Source organism: Colossoma macropomum, unplaced genomic scaffold (assembly GCF_904425465.1).
Source record: "Colossoma macropomum unplaced genomic scaffold, Colossoma_macropomum, whole genome shotgun sequence".
In the NCBI taxonomy this organism is placed as follows: Eukaryota; Metazoa; Chordata; class Actinopteri; order Characiformes; family Serrasalmidae; genus Colossoma; species Colossoma macropomum.
This window is the reverse complement of record NW_023494808.1, coordinates 18,219,835-18,238,389: the sequence shown is the minus strand read 5'-3', so window position 1 is coordinate 18,238,389 and position 18,555 is coordinate 18,219,835. Positions and strand designations below refer to the sequence as shown.

The 18,555-nt window shown below is 39.1% G+C and overlaps 1 protein-coding gene across 1 annotated transcript; it reads left to right on the top strand.

The window, feature by feature from the left end:
* Window positions 1-12,256: 12,256 nt before the first annotated feature.
* Window positions 12,257-16,473, top strand: LOC118798338 (protocadherin-8-like). The gene is made up of 4 exons (XM_036557769.1): window positions 12,257-14,779; window positions 15,064-15,143; window positions 15,362-15,495; window positions 16,121-16,473. The coding sequence occupies exons 1-4, from the start codon at window positions 12,407-12,409 to the stop codon at window positions 16,471-16,473; spliced, it is 2,940 nt and encodes a 979-aa protein (XP_036413662.1). The 5' UTR covers window positions 12,257-12,406.
* The last annotated feature ends 2,082 nt before the right edge of the window (window positions 16,474-18,555 follow it).

The following is an 18,555-nucleotide window of genomic DNA, read 5'->3' as shown; positions in this document are numbered from 1 at the left end:
CAGGGAACATAGTTGTACTATAGTCCATTAAAATGATATTTTTAAAGTTGTGTTAACTTCACTCATCTCCAGGCTTTTTATTTTGCTGTTCTGTTTTAAAATATTGGGTTATAAAATGGTAAAAATATGTACCCTTCCTTTGGGAAAAACATGTATGGTACACACACACACACATCCTTAAGGGTCGTGGGGGTGGGGGTGTGTGTGCCTGTCCCAGGGGTCAATGGGCAGAAGGCAGGAAACACCCTGGACAGGTCTTTAAGGACCTTAAATTCATTGCTGTACTTTTGAAGGTGCATTTATATTGTTTGCATCTTGATGAACAAAAAATGTACCTGCACAGTACCTTCTTTTCTGACAGTGTAGATATCTTCAGACGATTTCTCAACATGTGAGGGCCCTAAACTACCCCCTCCCTCCAACACACACACACGCACACACACACTAACACGCACACACACACACTATTTTTTTGTTAGCAAGAAAAGGAATTACTCATTTTTTCACTACTTTTGATCAGGAGAGAATAAAATGTCTGGACAATTTCTACAAACAATATTGATTAAATATTAAAAAACAGTGCATACTCGGGGCCCCCTAGTGGTTCAACTGGCTTCTACAGTTTATAGCATAAAACAGCCCTGTGCAAGTCAAGCACTCAAAATTCATTGCCAAGAAAACTATTTTTACTGCTTTATATTGCAAGCTTTTTATTCCAATATTTATGTTAAGTTAAAAATGGAAGGGCTTAAACCAAATAACCCAAATGCTACCAAATAATAAAAAAATGATATTCTATATTATTGACTTTGCATTATTAACAATATTTATCTAATTGCCCACACCTTTAAAAATAAAGATGCCAAAAAGGTTATTTGGAGCCACAGAAGAACAGCATTTGGTTCCTTAAAGAACCTTTCAGTTGACGGTTCTTGAAAGGATCACTCTGTAATTAAGACTGTGAGAAGTAATGAGACCGTGTGAAGTTCCACATAATGTAAAGCAGCTGTGCTCAGCTTTTCTTGTTCTGGAGGGCCAAAGTCCAATCACTGTTTGTGGTGGGCCAAAAAGACAAAAGAATATATAAACAGGGATGGCAGGTAGGTTTCTAGTTGAGTTTAAAATGTATTTTATGATGAAAATTGTCCAAATATACAAGTTTAAAAGGTAGAATACAGTCGTATGGAATAGTATTAATATCCCCAGTCATGTTACACATTTGATGTTTCCTCTACAGCGAACAAATTAAAATTTTCTGCAAACTTTAGTGCAAAATTTCTATTTGTTAGCTGAGTTTAACACACTAGATTTAAAAAAAAATCTAAATGTGCCACAACTTTTCCACAGGCCATACTTTATGTTTTCCCCGCATATATATGAACAGTAATTATGGATTAAAATGTGCAGAAGTGTGTTCATTCTAGACAATGTGTTCATTTATTTTTACTTAGAAAATCAACAAAGACATGACATTTGACCAGGGGTGCCAAAGCTTCTGCATATGGCTGTATATATATAGATTAAAAATTTGTTTGTTCTCTCATTGGGTCAAGGGGTGGGGTTCTGGTGGGCCAAACTGAACATCCTCACGGGCCAATTTAGTCATGCGGGCCACATTTGAGCAGCACTGATTTCATTTTTTTTATAAAAAAAAGTTTATGTTCCATAGAACTATATATCCAAGCCAAGAACCATTTAAGAACCTTTAAGATTTTAAAAGCAACAACATTTTGCTGTCCAAAAACATTGTGGAGGATATTGTATAGCTCCTTTTCCCCAATATGTTAAATCAATCCTCTCTCTCTTGGTCTTTTCGTGCCCTTTCTCACTCCCCCTCAACACACACAGCTAGAGCTGAAGGTGTTAAGTCTCTGGGACTTCTGGCTGGAGAGCCCTGATATGTCGTCCTCCCATCTGCTCCCCACAAACACTCACACCCTCCCATTTGTCACTTTAGCCCTCTGCTAAAACTAATCCGGCTTTTCAGATCAGCCCAAATGGCCCAAATTATGTGTCACCTCGTCCAAATTGCGACTGTCCCTGCACTACCCCTTAGGTGACATGTACACCTCGACTTAAGAAGCCACTAGAGGTTGAGAAGTGAAAAGTTTAAGAGGGGCCCTTTGAGGGTGAAGTTAAGAGGAGCCTTAGGGAAATACTAAGGGTCAGTAGAGGGGAAGTCCAATGACTTTTATCAAAATATATGTATAATTGAAATAATTAAGATGTAAACATCATTCAGAGTGATTTGATGTGAAACGCTCCAGTCTAGAGAAACTTGCCAAGACAGAATTGTTGACAGTGGTGGTGATAGGAAGCAGACGTCTGAAGAGTTTATTGCCAACAAAAGCATTAAAAAGTTGGGGTTAGACAATGTATTAAATCCTCAAAGGGCTCTTTCATTCTGCTCTTTCGAAAACGTTATAGGGACTTGATTTGATTTCAGTTCTGTATCCTTTGCAATACTTGCCTATGCATTGCTTGGTCCCGGAGGTTTGATTTACATCAGTCGTGTGGACTTAAAATCTCAGGCCTATTACATACTAAGGCTTATTATTAAGTACCTACAGGGACACTGGGTGAGCTATTCTTAGGTTATAGAAGTGTGTAATAAAACTTCGGTCCTGCCAGTGGCCGCTGGGCATTTAAGGGGTTAAGTTTTATAATTCTGCAGCTTCTAAAATGTATTCAAATCTGTGCACTTTCCTAATAGCAAATGACCCACTGGCAGGTCAAAATTTCTATATTTCTATAACTTAAAGGGGAATTCCACTGAAATTTTTACATGTCTGCATAATTCAGTCCTTGAGATGTAAACAAAGTCATACAGAGTGGTTTGATGTGATTGTATGTGCATTGTAGAGAAACTTCTAAGCTCAGATCTTTACTGCAGTGGTGGTGATTGGAACCAGGGGTCACATTGTCTACAATGCAAATATAGCCATTTTATTTACTGTCCAAAACCACCAGTGAACTTACACATGCCTTCTGGGTTTTATATGTAATGTTGATGATGGAAAAATAGGGACAAATAAGAAAAATATAATTTCTTTGGGGGCTATTTTGCCTTATAACACCCTGCATGTACCATGAATGGAATGAATGAATGAAAAAAAGACATTTTAGCAAATCAAATCTCAGAACTATTGTAAAATAAGGTATCAGGCAGCACATTCACAAATATTCTCTGCAAAAACTTTCTGTGAAGGCGCTTTTAGAGGTGTCTAACACTTCAGACGTCTGGTTCCTATCACCACCATGTGAACAATCCTGACTTGGTAGGTTTCTTTCGATTTGAGAATTTCACATCAAACCACACTGAATGACTTTGTTTAATTCTTAACCATGTAATTATGCAGACATTTAAAAAAAAAATATATCAGTTGGATGCCCCTTTAAGAATAACTGCATTGTTTTCTATATAGTTACTGAATAAGAAGCTTTGAGATTTTATGAAGTTAACAGCTATTTAACGGTTGTAAAAATGCTGAAAGTCTAAAGTCCAACCTGGTTGATAGTTAATGCTGTTTGTATAGTACATAGATTTCACACTGACACATCGGGAATGCATTAAACTCGGTGAAACGCTTTCAACTGTGTCAACTGTATTCCAACTCATTTGATAAAGTCTTTCGCTCTGAAAACCTCAATCTGCATGTTCAGTGCATGTCCAAAAGAATCCAGACACTACTTCTAATTAGTGAATTCAGTTACTTTGGTGACAACATTGCTGACACATGTTTAGCTGCGCCCATATAGCTTGTATAATCTACATACAAAAGCACTGCCAATAGAATGGAATGCTCTAGATAAGCCACACATGACTAAGATCACAATCCCAATGCCAAGTGTCAGCTAGAGGAGTATAAAGCCCCCCAGCACTGGGCTGTGCAGCAGTGGAACTTTGTTCTCTGGAGTAATGATGCTCCAAATGACTTATTAAATTGTGCCATTTGTTTAATTTTGAAGGGAAGAGGAGCTCATTTGATTTCAGAAGAAACATTGATCGTGAGGGTGTCTACAGAGCTATAAGGTAGCTTGCTACACAAATAAAGTTCAACCCCTTACTACATACTAAGGCTTATTATTCAGTAACTACAGGGACCTTAATGCGAACTGGATGGTTGTAGGTTGTGTGTAATAAAACTTTGGGCCCACTGACAGGCCCTGGCCATCTAAGGGGTTAAATTTAAAATTTAAAAGCTTTTCTTTTTGTAACTTAAGAGAACAGTTCACCAGTGCCTTCAAGTTGAGGTAATTCAAAAAAGCTGTGAAGTAAGTTGCCTTCAAATTTTAAGTTTAGCTAACTTTTTTTTACAATGTAACTGCAAATCCCATGCAAAAGTTATATCATGCTTTTCACATTTCACAAACGATGTCAAGTTTCCACTTTCCAAACTACTTTTTCACAGCTTGTGAAAGCGCCTCCGTGAATAGCACATCTGATCGCACTCACACCTCAACACATGGCTCATCCTGACTGACTGGCGCTAATGCTCTTACAGGCCCCAGGCGAGGCCCTAATCGTGCCTGTGATCTGTCTTTAGCACCCTGCAGTACAGCCCAGCCCAAGAGGCAGCTTGAGGTCACGTGACACGCCAACTTCTTCTCTGTTACTCTGAGCAAAAACAGACAAAACATTGTTTATTAGCAACTTTAGCCTGAATTCTCCAACAGCAGCTGAGGGAAAGCTTCGGACATTTCTCAGCCGGACTGAGAACCAAATTGGCAGCTAAAGCTTTTGGCGTGCTTAACAACAGGATTATCCTCAAACCCGGATGAGTGGCTTAGTGGCACTCCCATTGCCTTAATTATTCGGCATTAGGGACCGACACAAGGCCGCATTAAGTTTGAGAGCTTTGATTGAATTTCAGTCTGTTTTTCACAAACGCTCTTTAAAAAGATGGTTCTTCAAGGGTTCTTTAGTTAAGGAACTGCTTCTATTTAGAACCATGAGTTCTATATAGCACCATTTGCATGCTCAAGTGGTTCTTTGCATGGTGAAATGGTTCCTCAGACCGAGGGAGAATGTGCTGTATTTGGTTCTATATAGCACCAAAAAGCATTATGCTACTGTTACATGCTTGTCATCAAATAATGGAAGAACCTTTTTGGTGATATATAGAATGATATACACTCTTGAAAAAGATGGTTCTTCAAGCGTTCTTTAGTTAAGGGAATGCTCTCTGCCATTGCAAAGAACCACTTAAGCATGTAAATCGTGCTATACAGAACCATGAGGTCTATATAGCACCATTTATATGTGTGTCTTTGTATGATGAAATGGTTCTTCAGACTGAAGGTGAGTGTGTTGTATATGGTTCTTTATAGAACCTTTTTGAAAATGGCTCTATATAGCACCAAAAAAAAAATTCTGCTACTATTACAAGCTTGTAATCAAACAATAGAAGAACCTTTTTTGCAGCTTTATATAACCATTTTCAAAAAGGTTCTATATAGAACCATATACCCTCTTACAAGAGATTGTTCTTCAAGGGTTCTTTAGTTAAAGGAGTGCTTCTATTCAGAACCATGAGTTCTATATAGCACCATTTACATGCTTAAGTGGTTCTTTACATGGTGAAATGGTTCTTCAGACGGAGTCAAGCTTGTAACAATAAAACACCCTTTTGGTGCTATGTAGAACCATTTTCAATAAGGTTCTATATAGAATTACATACAACACATTTTCCATCAATCTGAAGAACGATTTCACCATGCAAAGAACCATTTAAGCATGAAAAGGTTCTACACACACTCTTAAATAGATGGTTCTTTAAGGGTTCTTTAGTTAGAGGACTGGCTTTTTATATAACCTTGAACATTATTAACACATGAACCATGTTCAAAAATATATACAACACACTCTCTATCAATCTGAAGATGCATTTCACCATGCAAAAACCATTTAAGCATGAAACTGTTCTATATAGAGCCACTGCCTTTACTAAAGAACTCTTGAAGAACCATCTTTTTTAAGTGTGTATCTACATATATGATTTGAAAGGCCACTATAAGTAATGTTAGCTAGCTAACATGAAATAAATCCAGAGTTGTGTCCTGATGTGGGTGGGGTTGTCAGCCAGCCCAAGTGTAGGGCTACTACATATTCACAAATACGTATTATTTTATATTATACACTGCACACATGTTAAATGACATAGTGAACAACACAACTGTAATGCTATTCCAAGATGAAAAGGTCAGTTTTAGCCCAAACCATTTATTATGTGCAAATATGATCCTATTTTTATTCAAAAATATTAAAGTTTAACTTTATTTAAACTTATATTTTATTGCAACATGACATTGTTTAATTTGCTAAATATAGAAAAATCTTTGCCTAAACAGGAGATAAAATATTCTAGAGAAATACTGGCTAATGAAAGAAAATAAACAATTTTAAAATTGAAAAAGTGGAACTTTTTGTATTATTGTTTTCTTACTGTTCTTTAATACAAGCCTGTGATAAAATACATGAAAGACTCCTCATATGTAATTCAAAAGCACTATTAGGTTGCCACTAAATGTTTATATTTGTCGTTTGGTGTACGTTTAAAGGCATTGATTATTTCTATTTGTTGCTTCATTCTTTGAAACTTTTAACATTGCACCAACCAACTCCACGTTGTGCCGACCAAGCCGAGGTTGGTATTAGTTGGCACAAGTGCACAACATGAATTTAGTCATGAATTCACTAATTGTTGTAAACATTTTCTGTTAGTGAAAGTGTCTGTTTTAAGCTGAGATATTCAGCGTTCATGTGCATGACAGCTGGATATAACGAGGTAGGGGTTGATTTACTGCAAAGAGAGAAAACTGTGCAAACCAGCCCCGCTCTCACGCTTTTAAACCTGCCTAGCTTCTTTATGTCAGTACTGTAAACTTAGAGGAATTCATGAGGCTTGTTTTACCACATAACACCACAAAAGCTCCTATCTATCTCCAGACTGCCAGCCTTACAAGAGAAGAGAAATGTTGGTTACTTTTAATGGAAGTTCAAGCAGCAATTATTTTTTGGACCATTTCTATTGGTCCATTCACCATGAAAAAAGCATGTAAGTCATCTTCAAATTTCACGATGACCCAACTTTACTTTTCTTCTTTTCTTTTGCTACAATATAATTTCAAAGCCCTTCCAAAAGCTGTGTCATGTTTTTCACATTTCACATATGATGTCAAGTTTCCACAAAAAATGTCCTGACAGTGACAACACTGAAAAGGACAATTCACTGATTTTTCAACATTTCTGCATAATTCAATTGTTCAGATGCAAATAGAGGCATTTGGAGCAATTTGATATGAAAATTGTCCACTGTAGAGAAACTTGCCTCAATTTAAAGGGGATTTCTCAAAATTTTTAGCACAATTCCATCACTGAGACAACCAATTTCACTCAGACTGGTCTGATATGAAATGTTTCATTGGAGAGAAACTACCAACTACCAACAATTTTCTTTCAGGAACCACATGTTGTGATGTCTACAACACAATTATAGCCATTTTATTTACTATCCAAAACCACCAGTGAATCTACACGTGTGTTCTCTGTTTGTATATGTAATGTTGATGAAGGTCAATAGTGGCAAATCTGAAAAGTAAGTTTTATTTGAGGTTTATTTTCTCTTACAATCACCTGCATGTACCTCTCAGCCATGAATGGCAGGCAGCCCATTTGTACATTTTATGTAATAACTTTCTGTGAGAGGCATTAAACTCTTCAGACATCTGTTTCCTATCAGCACCACTGTGAACAATTCTCTCTCTCTCTGTCTCTCCCTCTTCACTAACTGCACTTCAGTTTGGGACTTACTTGAGAACAAAAGGGGAGGGTTTCTTGTTTTATCTTGTTTTAGTCGGATGCCATATGCTGAGCGGGTAACAGGTTGCAGGCAGCCTCACTGAAGCACTTCAGCTCACTGTGCTGCTCGCAGTCAGTGAGCCATACTGAGATCCTGTCAGGATGAGCACAGAGACAATAGGAGCTCAGTCTGGACAAGTAAAGGAATGTAAAGGAGGACGCTCCATTTAACCTGAGGCCTCGGCAGCACAATGACTGGGTCTTTAATTAAAGTGCAGCACTGAGGAAGGTGCTGTGAATGGGGCCATTTACACTGAATAACCACATTACTGCCAGACACTTTTGATCAGGAAGCTCAGTAAACATTCACAGCAATTAGTCACAATCGTGTCTGTTAGAGTCACTGTCAGCACCATTTACTAAAGCTTTTCAAAGTAATTCTGAAACCAAACATGAATCTCACACGCTCATGTAAATAGACGGCTGTAAGGAGACATATAAATTGATGGATTGATGTTTCGCAGACCTGTTACAACAGACTAGTCTTATGTATATTATGCATGCAGATTTCAAACACACTACACCTCATGTTGTATTTACTAATAGTGTTATTGCTTTGAATGCTGCATCCCCCGTATTTTATTGTCATCTAGAAGACAGACCTTTGAAAGACATCAGTAGCCTATACACTGGATTTTGGCAAAAGCATTGCCATTTTGAGTGTCTTCACAGTCAGTGATGAAACTGTATCAGTTCCTGGCATCTTCGTGCTATTATGCTCACCCTTAAATTAAATTATTCAAAAATACAAATATTTGCAAAGATGTTGCTTTTGTCCATACCTTCATTTAGTTCTCTACATTTTTATAAAACGATTTTGACCAAATGTAAAGGTGCAATGGAAATAAATGCCACTGAGATGCAAACATTTACTTATTTTACAATGCTGGAAGTTTTGTTCAAAACGTTTGTTGCTTTTTTAAAAGTAATTTTAAGTTCTCCTTAGAGAACAATTTCAATTTTGAGTTTAAAATTGTGTCAAATTGATACTGGATTGTATCAAATCGAGTTGATACTAGAAAAAATGATGGTAACAAATTAAAACATTGTAAAATATAAATGTTTTGCAAAGGACACACTGTATTTTTTATTTTTTCCAATATATTAAATTCAGTAAAAGCAATTGTGCATTAAATGTGCAGAAGTGTGTTCACTGTAGAAGATGTGTTCACTTATTTTCACAAAATCAACAACACAGAATTTGACATTGTAAAATGTGGATGGTGCTCTGCTTGAAATGAAGTTTAAGAAATGACATGGTTTCCATTTAATCACTTTGTATTCAATAAAGAAAAAATGTTTAAAAATGTTATTTCAAGCGTTGTGGTAAAGAAAACTGTTCTATGTAGAACCATGAACGCCAAGGAACCCTTTGCATGATTAAAGGGTTCTTTGCATCGTGAAACGTTTATTCAAACTGATGGAGAATGTGCTGTATATGTTTCTATATAGAACTTCTTGAAAAAGGTTCTATTTAGCACCAAAAAGGGTTCTTCTATTGTTACAAGCTTGATATTGTAACTTAAGCAGAACCCTTTTTGGTGGAGAACCATCCACAGCGCATTCCCCATCAATCTGAAGAACCATCTCATGATGCAAAGAAGCATTTAATCATGCAAAAGGTTCTTTTAGTGTCCACAGTTCTATATAGAACAGTTTTCTTTATTAAAGAACCCTTGAAGAACCATCTTTTTTAAGAGCGTGGCTAGCTAACGACCTAGATAGATAGTAATTTTATAGAATATTTTTCATGTTTTTTTTTTTTAATAAAGTTAAATGATTTTTTTAAACACACATATTTTTACCTTAACTCTCATCAGTGAGGCGCTTTAAGGATTTTAATTCAAAAGCAAAGAATAAAACGTATGTTAGATTGCAACACTAGAGTGGGCTGTTTGGGACGCAGCCTCGCTGTCTAACTCGTCTCAGTCTTGTAACACTAACCTTTCTCAGTATTAACATTAATGTAAACTGTCCTGTCATCTCATTTCAGACCATTGAGTGATGACTGCACCTTCAAGGCACGCGGGCTCAGTTTGGTATGCAGAGACACACTCGTGATATTCCAGCAGCGCTTCTACTCCCAGCATCTCTGCTAACTGCAGCAGCTGATTATCGGGCTGGGTGTACCGGCTGCCTGCGGAACCTCGCTGTGAGGCCGCGGTTCAATAATCTGAAGTGTGACGAGCAACAGGCTGTAACATCCTAACACCTTGTGCTTGGCACGTCTGACAGATGGCGGGCTGACACCTGCCTCGCCCCCCGGCTCACAGGGTGACAGAACTCCGCCGCGAAGTCACAGGCGCTCATTTGTCACCCATCCGTTTGTCGACCCCACATCGTGTACGAAACTTGTCCTGTCAGCATGATATATAATAATAATGATAATAAGAATAATGATGGTGCAATGAATTATATGTGGTAAGCTGAGTTCAGGTGTCAAGCGAGGCACAAAAGCTTTAGTGGCACTGTGTTTTGTTTGTTTGTCAACCTATAGAAACAAACGTTGTATAGACGTTCCCGTATCTGTGCTAAATGTGAATAAACGTGGTTACGTCATAATTGTGAGTGTGGCTACATTTCCACCAGTATCAAATGCACCAGTAAAGCTCACGATAAGTTGTTCTTGATGGTTTCAAGTATTGCGTTGTTGCATTTTTCTTTTGTGTTAAACTTTTTTTTTTTTCAACTACTGCGACATCATAGTAGTGGGCGAGGCTGTGGTTCGTAATTCAAACGCATCACTAAAGCTCATGATCAGTTTGAATGCAGAAGAATTCCTGTACAAACATGTTAAGGTTGTAGTTTTGCCAAGTATTACGTCATTGCAAATTTCTTTTGTTTTTTAAAAATAATAGCTTTTGCCAGTGATTTAAATAAACGCTGAGATGTAGCTGTATGTCTGGCAAATATGAATATATTTTTTATACCAATGTGACGTCATATTAGTAGGCGTGGCTGTGGTTCGTAATTCAAGTGCATCACCAAAGCTCATGATAAGTTTAAATGCGTAGGAACTCCTATAAAACTATTAAAACATTCAAAAATAGTATTTTTTAAGGTTATAAAGGCGTATTTTTGTTAAAAACATATAAAATAAATATTACTGAGATGTTGCTGTATGTGTGCTAAACATGAATAAACGTTATCGACAGATGTGACGCCACAATAGTAGGCGTGGTTCCGTTCTGTAAGTCAAATGCATCAGTGAGCCTCATGATCAGTTTGAATGCATAATAATTAATCTTTAGTTTGTAGTTTTCTCAAATGTAATGATGTAATGTATTTTTGATTAAAATGAGTTAAATCAAGGTCTGGACAGTGATCTAAACTAATCCAAACAAGTGTAATCTTTTATCAACTTTTGACACCGAGCTGTTGATAACGCTTTTCAAATGCAGAGGTATTGCCCCACTTTATCTCTCCAATTGTCCCACTCAAGCTGAAAGCCACTGTAAGAGATAAAAGGTATCACATCTTCTTTAAGCAGACGCAGCACGCGGTGAGAAAAACAAACATCAGCATATTTCAGCACAGACATATAGATAAGCACCAATGTAGGTGAAGCTGATAACACTTGTGAGTGAAGTTTTGATGGCCTGCTCTGATGTTTGTGTCCCACTTTACCTGAATTCACCCTATGATTCAATAATAAGTTCAATTACTTGTTACTGAATATGGCCATCTAAACCTCCCATATGGCTTTATTAATCTTTATTGTTAACGCACTTAACAAGATGCTTCTGGAAAACTGCACTCTTAAAACGATGGTTCTTCAAAAGTTCTTTCATTAAAGGAATGGTTCTAATTAGAACCTTGAGTTCTATATAGAAACATCCCATGCTTAAATGGTTCTCTGCATGGTGAAATGGTTCTTCACACTGATGGGAAATGTGTTGTATATGGTTCTATATGGCACCCAAAAGGGTTCTGCTATTGTTACATCAAGCTTGTAACAATAGAAGACATTTTTAAAAAGGTTCTACATAGAACCACATATAACATTCTGAAGCATCATTTCACCATATATATATAAATATATATATATACAGATAGATAGATAGATAGATAGATAGATAGATAGATACACACATGGTGTGTATGTGTGTGAACATATAATCTCTAAATATAATAGGGAACTAATACTGATGTCCACTGGTGCTGAAGTTAAACCCATAGTAAAAGACACACGTGCCGTAGGCCATGTGCTTAAAGTTAAATAAACACAGTTTGCATTTGTGTTCAACAAAATGAGAATTAAAACAGCCCCAACTGGCATTTTGCTTGTCCATAAGGAGACAATTTGTAAGGAATAAATGTCACACTTTTGTCTGGGCTAAAAAAGGGGGAGCCTTTTGGTGGGACAGAGCATAGCCATTGGTCCGGGGGGCCCTAATTTGCATAAGACCCGTGGCTTAAATCCAGCCCTGTCACACACCTTCTTCACTTCAGATGAGCCTTGGAGAAAGAGCACTTCGTCAGCTTTAGATGGCCTGCCACTAGTTTTTTTTTTCTTTAGAAATCTGCTCGTTAGTTCAGACGGAGATGGAGCTTAGAAAGATGTTAGTAAGTCTGAGCTTAGTTCTGGTTGTTGGTGCTTGGTCGGCGAGAGCAACAACCACTAAGTATTACACCTACGAGGAGGACGCGCCAGGCACTTTCATTGGGAACCTGTCAATGGATCTGAACATCGACCCGTCCGAGGACCCGAACACGAGCTTTCGCTTCATGCAGGAGGGCAACTCATCGCTCATCCACATGCGCAAGAGCGACGGGGTCCTCACGGTGGCGGAGCGCATCGACCGCGAGAGCCTGTGCCAGCGCTCCCCGCAGTGCGTCATCGCCTCGGACGTTGTGGTGTTCTCCAAGGAGAAGTTCAACCTGATCCACATCGAGATCCACGTGAGGGACATAAACGACCACGCTCCTCGCTTCCCACGTGACGAAACGCAGCTCGAGATCTCGGAGGACGCGGCCGTGGGCGCGCGCTTTCCCTTAGAGGTCGCCAGCGACTTGGACGAGGGCAGCAACTACATCCAAAGTTACCAGCTTCTTCACAACAGTCATTTTGGCATCGAGGTGAGAAGTGGAGACGACGGTGAGAAGGTCGCTCAGCTTGTGCTGGTGAAAGAGCTGGACAGGGAGTTGGAAGACGCATACACGCTGCTGGTCACTGCAAGTGATGGTGGGAGCCCACCAAAGTCCGGGTCGACGATGGTGCATGTCAAAGTTTTGGATGCCAATGACAACAGCCCCCAGTTTGAGCAAGACACTCTTAAAGTTGAGCTCCCTGAAGATGCACCAGTGGGTTTTCTCTTGGTGAAGGTGCAGGCGTTTGACCCCGACCACGGCGTGAATGGTGAGGTGCGCTACGACTTCGTTGAGGACGTGTCCGAGGAGATCAGAAGCACTTTTGACGTCGATCCCATCACCGGAGTAGTGACCCTGAAGTCCGTGGTAGATTTTGAAGAGCGAAAGTCGTACGAGCTGAACTTAAAGGCGTACGATTTGGGAGAGAACTCCGTTCCGTCGTCTTGTGTCGTCGTAGTGGACATCGCTGACGTGAACGACAACGCTCCGGAAATCAAGATCAAGCCGATGACGTCACCAAGCGAAGAGATGGCCTACATCACTGAAGCAGCAGCGGTGGAGAGCTTTGTGGCGCTCATCAGCACCACAGACAGAGACTCGGGCGCCAATGGGTATGTACGCGTAAGTCTGCATGGCCACGATCACTTCAGACTTCAGCAGGCGTACGGCGAGGCGTTCATGATCGTCACGGCTTCAGCATTGGACAGAGAGAAGATCCCTGAATATAACCTCACTGTAGTAGCTGAAGACCTGGGTTCTCCGCCGTTTAAAACCTTTATGCAGTACACCATCAGAGTTAGCGATGAGAATGACAACCCCCCACAGTTTAGCAAGCCTGTGTATGAGATTTCAGTGATGGAAAACAAAGCACCAGGGTCCTACATCGCTTCCTTAGTAGCTCGTGATCCTGACGAGGGAGCCAACAGCAAAGTCACGTATGAGCTTATTGAAAAGGAAGTTGAAGGAGTCCTGCTCAGTTCTTTTCTCTCAGTGGACTCAGCTTCGGGAACTCTCTATGCAATAAGATCTCTTGACTTTGAGAATGTAAAGCAGATTGAGGTTGCCATTCAAGCAACAGATGGGGGCTCTCCTCCATTGTCGAGCACAGCTCTGGTCAAGGTCAGGGTGGTGGACGAGAATGACAATGCTCCTTTTATCACTCATCCCATTCTCATTAATGGCTCAGCAGATGTGCTCCTACCTTACAATGCGCCGGCCGGTTACATCGCCCTGAGGGTCAAAGCACGCGACGTGGATGATGGGATGAACGCCGAGCTGTCCTACAGCATAACAGAGGACAAACAAATGCTGTTTTCCATGAACAAAAACTCTGGTGAGGTTGCTCTGAAGCACAGCCTGATGCTTGAATATGGGGATGTGCTGGAAGTCAAAGTGGCAGTGAGCGACCATGGCCGGATGCCTCTGTCTTGCACAGCCACTGTCCGTTTTGTGGTTTCAGATGTGGAGCCCTTGGAGGAGCAAATAGTGGTGTTCCTCGAGGCCAGCGAAGAAAAGAATGAACCCGACTTTGATGCCTCCCTCATCATCATTGTGCTTCTAGGGGTTGGCTGTGCCATGTTGCTGGTTGCCATTGTGGCAGTGGCCTTGTCGCGCAGGAACGTCCCAAGAGGAGGCACCATCAGCAAAATGGAGCAGGGTTCTACAGGATACTTTAAAAAGAGTCCACTGCCAACACATAGCATCGACTCATCTGACTCGAACAGCTTCTCTGGAGGCAGCACCACTATCACGGAGCAAATTTCCACCTCAAGGGATGACTCGTCTTATTCTTATGAAGAGGAACCCAGCAGAGACTCTGACAATAAGGTAATTAACATTCATAGGAATATAGTCTGTAAGAGTGTTTCTCAACCCTGGCCAGCACATTTTTGGTGCTTTTCCTGCCACTTTAACTCAATAATGGGTTGTTAATGATAAGCTGATTAGTTGGATCAGGTGTGTTGGGAGCGGGGAAAACACTAAAATGTGCAGGACAGTGGGCATCCAGTACCAGGCCTGAGAAACACTGGTGTGTCAGTTGTAACCTCATTTATTGTTGGAAAGTGCAAATGTGAACATAAGTGCTTACTGTCTTTTTTCCTTGTCTTTAGGTGTTTCAACCTCTCTTCAATAAGGCCAATTTTGAGCCCGTTGCTATTTGGCAAGGAGACAGATACACTCTTCAAATGAGGTATGTTGTACTCACTTCCAGTCTTGTTTTTGATGAGTCTGTGACTTTGATGTGACAAGTCCAGAGTTTTTAAATGAATCTAAATATACAGTGTCCCTGACCCCAATGTGTGTTTGTTCTGGATGCAAATTATGGCTCAAATCTGCCGCTGTTTGTCCTCTGGCACTGCTATTATTGGATGTCTCTGCGCTCCTCTGATTTTATTATTCCATTCACAGTGGGATCGGGTCCACTGACCAAACGAGCGTGAAGGACAGTGGGAAAGGAGACAGTGACTTCAACGACAGTGACTCTGACACCAGTGGAGAAGCCAGCCGAAAAATGACCATCGTCAGCCACCAGCGAGCTAACAGTAAGTCTTGAAGGCCTTTTGCTTTCATTTTATAGGGTATACAATTGCACTACTATACAAAAACTGGAGGTGGAAATAATCTGATTGTGTTTCTTTCTTTTGTCTACTAACAAATTCAAAAATATATGTACATAGTTCATATTTTCCACAATATGTGCATAAATACAAGGTACACTAAAGGTGCAATGGGACAGTTGCAACACTTAATTATTATACCATAAATTAGCCTATTGAGTAATAACAGTAGTGAAATCTAACTTGGTCTGTTGGTGGCCACATATTCCTTTCAGAATGTGTCAAATTGCTATATTTTTCTAAAAAAATGAATGCAGCATAATTTTTCTGCATTTGCGAATCTGCAAACTTCAGTTGTTGCTCTACACACTAAAGGAAATAGTTTAGATTCATAAGATGATGCTGTACGGTGGTAACACTGTCGTCTGCTGACCACACTGCCTGTTTGCCTGTATTTCGCAGAAGCCTATTGTCCTGGCATATTACAAAATTTTTAGTTTAGTTGATTCACATGATTGTGGCCTGACTTTCATAGAACAACATGTTTCACTGCATTAACTAAAATGTCCTTTTAGTGAAAACTAATGTCTTTTATAACTTTCAACCTCAGGTTCATTCCACCCTGGACCAAAGGATGGGGCCTACAGAACCAGAGAGATCCCAACACACACTACCAGCACTCATTTGCGCAATGGTGGGTACACTATAGCCTATCGCACACCAGCCTATGGACACCACCAAGCTGCCACTCACCAAGCACCTTCCTGGAGGGACTACAGTTACAACCCAGTCCTTCCACGAGCCTCTGAACACCCACCAGTATCAGTGTGTCAAAGGATGGGGACACTCCCTTCCCCCTTATATTATTACCAGCATAATGTGCAAGCTCAGGTCAACAGGCAAGCTGCATCTACCACGGAACTGATGACAGACATGATTGCCACACCTGTAACTTCCTTTTGAAGACTGATTGCGTTAATTATGAGCCCAAGCTCAACTGTGAACAATACAGCAGTCATTTCAAGCCTATGAGATCATCCTGCATTTCAGGCTAAACAACTTCAGGCTTGAATGAAATATTTGAAAGCTTGTTATTGTTCTGCTCTATGTTCTTATAAGGTAGGATAGTCAGCTGTAAAAGTAGAACTAGTGCTCTGCCTCATTTGGCCTCTCAAAAGAGTCGATGTATTTAATCATTGTATATAACTGCTCTGTAAATAAGTGTAAATACTGTTTTATATTTATTGATATTTTATGGATGTTCCTCCATCATAGATTATTGTGAATAAATGGATTACATTAAACAGTTCTGCTGTAATGTTTGAATCTTATGTACTGAAAAACATTCCTTCACTTTACGTGATTCAAAGTGCATCATTTCCACATTAATAAAATATATCAAAATAACATCAACACACTTGGTGCCAAAAAATAAGTACTGAAATTACAAACCTGTGCAGGTGAATATGTCAGTAAATTGTTCCAAAATGCATTAAATGACACATTAATTTTCTTTTTTTCTTGATATACAGTTGTGTGCAAAGGTTTGGGCACCCCTGGTCAAATTAAATGATATGTTGATTTTCGAAGTGGAAACAAGTGACCCCATCCTCTACAGTGAACACACTTGAATATGGCATTTTGCTGCACATTTTAGTGCACAATTTCTATTTATTTGCTGAGTTTAACATATAAGAAAAACAATTCATAAATACATAAAATATAAAATATTTGTACCGGCCACATTTTATGTTCAATTGTTTCCACCAAGATGTTAAACAGTAATTGCATTAAAATGAAGAAGTGTGTTCTCTGTAGAGGATGTGCTAACTTCTGTAACTAGATGATTTGACCACAGGCACCTAAACCTTTGCATATGACTATGTCGTTGGGAGAGAACATCATATGTACATGAAATATCAGTGCTATATTATGATTAACGCTGCATTGATTTAGGAACTTGGTCTTCCCAGATTCTGAGGTTTCCTACTTTCCACCTCAAAAGCGTTCACACAACTTCAGCTGTTTGTGGTCAGAAAATATGGAGTAAAAGAGTTCTTTGGTCAGAGCTCAACATATTTAAAGAGTAGCTGGAGGCTATAGCAGTTCTCTGTCTTTAGCAATATCACATACAAAGAACTCATCATATTCAAACATCAACTCAACTGCCTATGCTGAAAACACACTTTGACATATTGTTCTATGGACAGTGCCATGTTTAACTGATGCCACAGAACAGCAACTCAGAGAATTTGTAGTTCTTGAGAAACTCTGACTTTCTGATTGGGAATTATGAGTTGGAGGGCCCTTCAAATGGACCTCTCTAACTTGGAAGTTGCAAACTTCCCAATGCTAATGTGGTCATGAATGCAGCATAAGACCACCTGTAGTACCACCTTTTGAAATAAAAAAGTGCTTTTTGACTAACTGCATAATATGTCAGTTTTTATTCTGTTCAAAAGTGTTGAATGAAAAATCCAAATGGAGTGAAACTCTTTATGTCTTTTATTTATGTGAAAATGACATTAACATTACAAATAACCCCCCCCAAAAAAACACTTCTTTCAGTGTGGATAACTGCGCACACAAACCTGTGCACACACAAGCACATAATACTGCAAATCTGATACATGACCATAAACGCAGGTATATCACTAAGGGTCAGGCATACATATTCAAAATATACATACACATATGTATATTTACACATATGTATATATACACATATATTGGACATATACGCATAATATATGGAGCACACATTTGTGTCTGATACATGTTTGAATACATCCTAGTACAGTTCTATGTAACTATTATACTAGTTTTCACTGCACATAAGTATGTAGAATGACAAATAAGACACTTAAAAACCTTATATTATGTAACGAAGCTCAGTAAATGAATAATGTTTTCTATCATGTTGTTAAATATATATATGTTGATATATGGCTTATATATAGCCCATTGAAAATAGGTTGGCATATATGCAAAAAATATAATTTGGATATGAGGAAATCCATATTTGCTAATATATGTGATACATAT

Bases quoted from the DNA above. Each gene is read 5' to 3' on its own strand.
- LOC118798338 (XM_036557769.1), top strand. From the start codon at position 12,407: ATGGAGCTTAGAAAGATGTTAGTAAGTCTGAGCTTAGTTCTGGTTGTT. The intron at 15,144-15,361 runs GTATGTTGTACT...TTCCATTCACAG, and splicing joins AGATACACTCTTCAAATGAG to TGGGATCGGGTCCACTGACC. The intron at 15,496-16,120 runs GTAAGTCTTGAA...TTTCAACCTCAG, and splicing joins CAGCCACCAGCGAGCTAACA to GTTCATTCCACCCTGGACCA.